Source organism: Perissodus microlepis, chromosome 7, assembly GCF_051167445.1.
Source record: "Perissodus microlepis isolate ML-2025 ecotype Zambia chromosome 7, ASM5116744v1, whole genome shotgun sequence".
Classification (NCBI taxonomy): Eukaryota; Metazoa; Chordata; class Actinopteri; order Cichliformes; family Cichlidae; genus Perissodus; species Perissodus microlepis.
In genome coordinates, this window is record NC_140467.1 from 46,664,979 (window position 1) to 46,673,737 (window position 8,759).

Below are 8,759 nucleotides of genomic sequence, written 5' to 3' on the forward strand. Positions count from 1 at the left end.
AGCACTGCACAATGTTGATTTATAAAGCTCTGCTTAAAAAAATGCCCGATCACTCTGCTCTCTTCTGACATTTAAATACGGTATTTACCGTGTCAGGTCACATGACTTTCTAACATTAGCTGGGCCTCTTATTCAATCTGAACTTGCTCAAATACTCTGCTGCCTACAAATAGGATAAGCTTCAAGAGCACGAAGCTACATCCCGTTCTTTTATTAGAACATTTAAAAGGTTACGTATCAGCGATAACTCAATTCACTCCGAGGGAAAGTGTGAAACAAGTTTCATTACGATAGCTATAACGCCAGTTTGCTCCAACTCCAACTTCATGTGGGAAGCAGAGAGGTAAGGGGATTATAAAAGTCAGTAGTAGCCACCTTCTGACATCAGTCACTGCCTATGAAACTCTTCACTGCAGCCTATCCAGTGCTTCAGCCTGCAAAGGTACACAGCCTGAAAGATCTTACGTTGCCACTTCTGCTATCAGCAGATAACATGCAACATCTAAACAGCCGACAATATTAGATAATCTTTCAGCTCAGATCTGGAAAGGCTCATACATGCAAGCTTAAGATCTCGCTCCGAGAAATATATACTTGAGTTCGTACCAAAACTCTCAGGCTCAAAGTTAATTACGATACAAGGACATCCAGTAATGTACTGCTATCGCTTACTATATGTATTCAGGGCCCTTTAGACTGAGACCCTCTCCATCCTTCCTGGCTGTGTTAATGTCCCTGCCCTCTGCCTTTCGATGAACAGAGTCAGAAGTAATTCATCAGCACCCTGCTCTTTTCACAAAGTGTTCTGGGCCCTGAGCAAAGGCCAGACAACCATGAATGAAAATAGATGCTTTCAGCAATCCTATCTCACTCTAAAAACTCTCCACTGACGTTATCCCCGCTCCGTGCCTGCCTGCCTCTGCTCTGCCTTGCTGACCATCACGTTGTTGTTGAAGGTAGAAATGAACTGGCTGGCCGGATGCCTGTCTGGCAGACTTGCCACCCAGTAATGGATCTGTTTCAATAAATTAAGCCGAGGCCTTGGCTTTATAAATACCCACAGATCACATGTCTGATAACTGTCTTCACTTCAACTAAACATTGAGGTGGCTGATAAGGTCCACAATAGGTATTTTTACCCCAGCAGATATTGAACTGCTGAGCTCGTTGACTTCATGCTAAACCATGATGCAAACTGAGTCCTCTCAGGTCAGCACAATAACAACAAAGTTACGCAACAAGTACAATGCGTACGAGAACCGAGCTATAGCATTATGAGTAATAAGAGCATTAAAAAAAAACATGCAAAAGCTGTGCTTTTATACGCTTTTTAGCACGTGTGTCATTGTTTCAACCTTTCAATAAGCTGATGCTTATCGACCCGATACGTCATGTTGTGTGTGACTTTTTTTTTCTTGGAATTGTTTATATTTCAGTTTTAAAGAAGAGGCTGCCATGACTAATCTTTTTCAACTTTAATCTAAGGGGATCAAGGATTATATAAAATCAATGAACACAAACATATTTATAGTAAAAAAAAAAAGAGAGAGAACAGCGGTAGAGCAAAAATAGTTAAATAATAAATAATACACAAAAATGTGAGTTCAAGATGTACAGTCTGTTAATTTGGAGATTAAAAAACCTAGTCCCTGTGAACTAAGATGTTTTATTTTCCTGCTTTCAGCAAACAGATTTTAATATCAGAATTTAAGTTGAATCACTTTTTGAATTTGGATGTTTTCCACTCATGTTGACAGAGTTCCCACATCTCTAACATATTTCTATTTCTATTGTGACTTTTGTAGGTGGTATTTATACTGTATATGACCTCTAAGACACCCACATATCTGTTGAATTAAACATTGTGCTTCACAATGAAATATAAAATCAAATCAAATAAAAGAAGCATTAAGCAACCTTGAAATATTCGTCATCAGAAGAATACAAGAAATCTGTCAAATGGAGTGAAACCCCAATGCTACTAGAGTTTACATGTAACTCATCACATACCAAAGTCAAAAACAACAGAGTATGTAACTTCAAAGGTACCATAGTCTAACTGTATTCTGCTTCTGTAATAAAGTACTCATTTTAAGTTAAGTTATCAGACTGAAATAATGAAAATACTAATTTGGAAGTTTAAATGCTAAAAACATTTTTTTATTTATGGTAACACCAATGCAGGTGTGCTCCTTTTGGTTTTACTGACCTAGTCACAGAGGCAGCTCTGATACTGCATTAAGCTTAAGCTTTTGGTCTAATGTGCCACTTCTAAGAAAGCACCCCAGCTAAACCAGTAACGGAGTGCAGTGCACTTAACTGTAACTGCGGCACCAACACTAGCAATGGATTCCAGCTAAAGTACTCTACTTCCACATTCACCCGGTGCTGTCGGAGTACAGCCTCCCCTTCCAGCCCATTTCAGCACTCAAGTCCCGTCCCAGCTATGGATTCACATCCAGATGAAATGTGTACTCTGCTAATCATCTTTTATCCCGAGTTTACAATCAATTTTAAAAAGCTTGGTCTGAATGCTATAACACGCTGCTGTTGTGACTGTTTAAAATGGGAGACATTTCCCAAACACTGTAAGCTCTGCAGCAACGGAGAAACTGTGGCGCTCTGGTCACTCTGCCAAATGTATTCACGCAGCATGAACTAGCAAAAAAGCATATGCGATTTGAGTGTATTGCTGAAAAAATACTTTGAGACAATATGTTCCACTTATAACAAGAGCTGGAAGCTACAGAACCCCAAAGGGGGAAGCAGTGAGCCTCTAATAATCCAGCTGAGGCAGATTAATCACAAGAAAGTTAAAAAAATCTTCCTCGAATCAAGCCAGCACATTTTGTCTTGTAGGTTTCCTTCTTACAACAAGTGATCCATCATGATCAATGCCAGACCCACTCCTGCCAAGCAACACAATGAAGTCCACAGGATCCTACTCAGCACAACCAGTCTACAGTGTAGCAGGTACACTGTGCTACAGCATGGCACATCCTCAGACAGAGAGAAAAACAAAGACTTTGGATTAAAAAAAAAAGGATGTCAGAGTCATCTACGAATGTCGAGATGAGTAAAACAGAACATGTGGGAAAAGATTTGTTCAAGCTTGATTAAATACTCTAAACTAGCTTTACTCGCTTCTTTCTTCTTTTTAATAAGGCTGTTGTTGTAGGAATAAATTAGGGGTAGTAAAGCTACACTGTAAAATTTCTGCCTCTAACCACTCAGAAGAATGCAGGTTTTAGAGTATAGACTATCTGAAAGAAACACAGTTGACTCTACAATTCATTCTGTTAATTAAAAGAACTGCAACATGAGAATTTACTTTGAAAAGGCTTAAAACCTGCACAACGTCTTTGAACAACAGCATATGGAGCATGACAAAGCCACCTTTAGCAAAACCAGAGGTGCGCGAGGCCGTGCACGGGCCCTCTCAAAAATCTATTAATAATGAATATTACTAACCTGCCATAAATCTTTAAGCAGCTACTGTGTACAAAGAATATGTTGAATATTGAGTTTCAACACTCGACAAAGCAATATAAAGCCCGTGTGAATGCTTGGTGTCATTCATGGTCTGTACTTACGTAATACTTTTCATTAAAGATAGTGTTTTGTGTCTTTTGTTTTTGCTCACATAACATTAAGATGAGAGTATATAACAGTATAAGATTAACGAACAAGTGACGAAGATTTCTTAGCAAAAAGAAGAAAAAAATGAGAGGAAGATTTGCTTCCAAGAAATAGTACATGGAGCCACGTGCAACAAAGAAGCAGCCTTGTCTCTTCCACCACAAACTGGGCACAAACTGGGATGAAAACCTCAAGGTAGCACTTTCAAGCCAGGAGGCGGTCTCAGCGGCCTAGAAGGCGGTCGTTTCATTGCACTGTCTGGAGGACAAGAGCGTCTTCTGAAAAACAGCCCTCTGGAAAATGTCATGAGGAAGTAACTTTAGGGGGCCTCTGCCAGCGTGAGTGAGACAAACATTTTCTAATACTGCAGAAAGAAGAAGGCCCAGTCTGCTTGAGCAATCACACATATGTTCTCATTACAGAGCCTTTTTTTTCCTGCTGATTTTCATTGTAATCCCCCACTGTATTTTCTGAAATTCCTCAAATATAACAAATGCAGCCCATTCACTTTGGGACCACTAATTAATCTCTTGACTCACTAACAGCTGTGGAACAGGTATCCATTTCACTGAACTGCTCTGGTCATACCCTTTGGCTATCTTTTGGAGGGGGTCAATCTTCTTACATAATTGAGTCTGTTAAGCTCGTTGACTGTTGTGTTATGCTAATCCTTGCCTACCATCATTGTCCATCTGTGTCTGCAGAGGGTCAAGCGCATACCAGTGTCTTTGTGTGGCTGAGGCTATGATAGCCTAGTTATCTTTATTCTTATGCATGGAAAGGGCGGGGGGGATCTTGCAAGGGGTGGGGCATGAAGATTTATAGAGTTTAGCGCTACCATGAGTACCACGTGGTATCTCATTAATCACAACAAATGTATGTAGCAAATAAGCCAGCAGGAAATGTAACCTTTTTTTTAAATAAGAAATCACTTGCCATAAAAAAAAAAAAATCAGCAGCAAAAGAAAGCCTTGCAGAAAAAGGAAGCGCTGCATTTTTGCAGCCTGCTCTAAGTTCAGGACCATGGACAGCTCTAAGCTCAAGACACTGGGAGCCGAAGGGGGGGGGGGGGGGGGGGGACAACGTGCCCCGACACGTTACATGTTGCGACAACGGAAAACGGGGATGATTTTCACCACCAAGCTGTGCCAGGTGACACTGGTGCAGAGGCTGGACCAGATGAGATGCTTAATTGGTGAAGAGGTAAACTGTAAACACGCAGCTCGTGTGTGTGTGTGTGTGTGTGTGTGTGTGTGTGTGTGTGTGTGTGTGTGTGTGTGTGTGAGAGAGAGAGGGGGGGGAGCCCGTACCGCCTTTACCTGGATTCATTTGTTTACTGTGTATGGAAATGTAAGCAAATTGGAGGCAGCTGGTCTGAAACTCAAATTCTCTGCTGCAATAAAGCCAGAGAGCTGGTGCAGCTGGGAGGAAAAATAAATAAATTAGACAAACCAAAGACCAAATCCAAATGATCAACCACTATGACATTTAGCGGGTGCCGAGGAAGGAAGTGTGGCACGATCCTTCTGCGGTTCCTTTGAAACAAACACATCCCATCACATTTCCTCATTCAAGTCAGTTTAAAAAAATGCATGTAAAAACTCTCTGATAAGACTCGAAGATCAGATTTTTTTTGTTACTAATTAATTCAAAACACGGCCATCTTCTCCTTAATCGTCTCCCTGCACGATTTTACCGCATTCTGTGCATTTTTTCCCTTTATGCACGCAGGCCCATCGGCTCACATCCGCCTACAAAGAAATGTTTACAACCGCCGATGGTGCAATGGCATTGTCACGTTGTGTCCAGGTACGGTCGCCCCTATACGAGCAGGGAATGTGTCGCAATGAGAAGCTGCCACTGCGCCGCTGGTGTGAAGCAGTCAGGAGGGCTGAGCTCTGTGTGCGTTCTCCAATCATGACATTCACCATCCTTTATCCAAGGACGTTTCACTAATACACCTTTAGCCTTAATGCGTCCCTCCCTTTTCTCTTATAATAATAATAATAACACTAAAAATGCCGCAATGAAACACACAGACACACACACACACAATCACTGAGCACATTTTGACAGAAGCCCCCCTCCCCTCCCCTACAGCGGAAGCCTGATTGCCTAAATACAGAGGTAGATTAGCGTATGCGCTTTGGGCCAGGTTGTGTGTGAGAGAGTGGCGATAACAAGTGGAGGCTATAGCTTGCAGACCTTAGGGTGACAGTGAGGGTGGATAAAATAAAGGGGAGGGGGAGGGGGTTTGAGCAGGTGTCTATTCCAGCCCTTACCTAAAATCGCTATATGGATGAATGATCCAGTATCCGGCCGTCTGAACCCTTTCTTGCTCTTTCTCCACAGCTTTCTGGCTGCCGAACATACGCAAGGAGAACTTATTGACTCCGGGCTGCATCATGGCCCCAAATTGCCTCTGCATAAAACCATATTGCCTGGACGCCCCCTCCAGATCATCAAAACCAACCATGGTCTCTTCCCGCTCCCCCTTGAAGCCCACTGAGTTGCCATGGTCCTTCATGTTCTGGCTCCCCGTGTTATTTTTCTGTATCGAGTCTTGCCTCTGAAAAACATTATTCCCATCCGCCTTCTCCTCCTTGTTGCTGGAGAACGAATTCGATTTGTCTTCCATGGCGCTCTTAGTTTTCCCGTTTTCTGTTTTTGGGGGGTTTTTCTTCTGTTTTCTCTCTGAGACTACGCGTTCCGTCTCCGGCTCGAGACAGAGAGAGGGGGGGCGAGAGGACGCGCCGCGAGCTCTCCTGTTTCTTTTGATGTCCTTCAAACTGTTCGGCTCCTCTGCCTTCAACGCGAGTGCTGCAAACTGAGACAGAGTGGCCGAGAACCCGGTGGATCAGGTTTCTTGGGTTACCGCCATCTACCGACGGCCCCCGGCTTCTGCCGTCCAAAGCCTGTGCCTCATCTCACTTCGCACGACACTGCGGTTTAACTGGCACATGCTCTTGCACCTTATTTACATAATGTGGCTGACGATACCCCCCACCTCCGTCTCCAGTCCCCTCCTTTGCCAACAGTTTCACACACGGCAGGGGGAAGCCGCTGCTGTAGAAGAAAAAACACACGTATGACAAGTTAATGAGGGCTGATTTTATTATTTTATTTCTTAATAAACCGATATAGATTAGGTGCTTCCTGTGGTTCGCCTGGCACCTGGTTTGCTTCCTGCTGAGAAGTTACAGTAGAAGCCAACTGGATGAAACAGATTGTAAAGTAGGTGCCACCGGCCACATTAAACTACAAGTTAAACATCTTGTGGATATCGCAGTTTTTAAGGTGTTGCAGATCTTGATCCAACATTTCCTGTAACTACCTGCTGCAGTTTGCTTTATTTAAAAACTTGACGTATAGGCTGCGTAGAAACCAGAGCTTTTATATGCACCACAAAGAGATGATCTGCTCTATGTAGGAGAATTCTGTAGTTAATTAGGTAACGTCTGAATTAATGAGCGCATTCTGACATATTGTGTAAATTAAGGGATGACCAACTGTTCCACTCATGCTGTTTCCAAAAGGTGTTTTCTCTAATTATGCAAACCGTGGTTCGCTCTATCCTCTATCCAAAATAAATCTCAAGGATTGCAGGTAAAGATGGGATGAGGAATAGACAAGAAAGAAGATGGACCAAAGAAAGGATGTGAGTCTGAGTACTGGAATTACATTGCAGTGGGAAAATAATAGAATAAAGTGCAGAAATAATTTTTGTGACGGATGGTAAAGACTGGAGGCTGGAGACAGTAGATGGAGCAATACAGAAACTACAGAAGCAGCCAACCAATTAAAAGGAATTCTGATCAGCTAATCGTACTCTAATCGGAATTAGGTTGTTTTTGTTTGTTTGTTTGTTTTTGCATCCAAATTTCTTTATTATTTGCAAAGCAAGCTATCAAGTTTGGAAAATGTTCATGTTTTGTCACTTTTTCTGACATTGTTAAGACTGAATCATTAAATAATTGATCAAAAGAATAATTGGGTTATTCATTAATAAAAGGAAATAGTGAGTAGTTGTGGTTTTATAGGTTGCTCGCTTGGGAGTGTGGATGAAGAGAAGCAAAAAGAGTGAGAGAGCACAGGGAGTGGCTTCCCCCTTAATGGCATAATTGCAGGACTGCCTGTCACACAAACCATCTGCCATGGAAACGCTATTTAGACATTACTGCTAAGAGTCAGGATATTTTGTGAAGGATGAAATTTTGCCTTATGCATGGGAAAATCTAGTGCTGTGATTTTCATGTCAGACTCACAGCATGAAATGAGATTTTCTTAATTTCCACACTATCAATAGGTCTAAGAATAAGAGATATTTTAGAATAAACACACACATACAGATGGGCACACAAATACATCCATTTATTTTCATATTTATGCTCAGGTACTGTGTACATATGTGTACGTGTGTGTGTCCATTTATGTACATTTTTGACCGGGTGCAGAACTGTTAGGAAAACAAGGTACTCCTGTAAGTATAAGAATGACTGGTTATGAGACACTGGCCATTATACACTGGTCATGCTATAAATGCATTAAAGCTATTTTCACATGGCTCCAGTCCCCAATTGCATTGTTCACTATACCAGGATCATTAATTGCCATGAACATAATATAAAACAGGCTTCTGATGGTATTAACTGGTAATACAGTTTTATTAGATTCATGAGAAATCATGGTTTAGGTTAAAGTTACTAAACTGCTACTGTTACTGTTCAGAAATGGTCACATTAGAAGGTTATCAAGGCAGTGTGCCTCTGTGTTGCATTCAGTGTACGTTCTCTTGTCTTTCTATTTTTTGGGGGATGTTTTTTTGTTGGTATTTTCTGTCTTACTTTGAAATTTGTCTCCAGTATCTAACTTAAATATTGTTTGTTTGTTTTTTTTGTTTGGTTTTTTTTTGGCCTGTACCTGTGTCTCATATCCCCAAGTTGTCTCCACTTCCGTGATTACCCTGTGTGTACGAATAGTCCTTTCCATCTGTTTTAATCTCCTTGTGTTCTTTACTTTCTCTGATTCGCTTTTCGGCTTTTGATGTGTTCTTCCTACTCGGGATTCTCTCTTGGACTTGGCTTTAGATATAGTTTTCAACCTGCTGCTGCTCAGTCCTG

The 8,759-nt window shown here is 41.6% G+C and overlaps 1 protein-coding gene across 1 annotated transcript in view; it reads right to left on the bottom strand.

The window, feature by feature from the left end:
* hcn1 (hyperpolarization activated cyclic nucleotide-gated potassium channel 1) overlaps positions 1–6,597 on the bottom strand; it is a 72,012-nt gene extending 65,415 nt beyond the window's left edge. Inside the window, exon 1 of the mRNA XM_084935453.1 lies at positions 5,922–6,597. Coding sequence (XP_084791579.1) covers positions 5,922–6,277 — 356 coding nt within the window. The 5' untranslated portion in view covers positions 6,278–6,597. The remainder of the gene's footprint in view (positions 1–5,921) is intronic.
* Between the last annotated feature and the right edge of the window lie 2,162 nt (positions 6,598–8,759).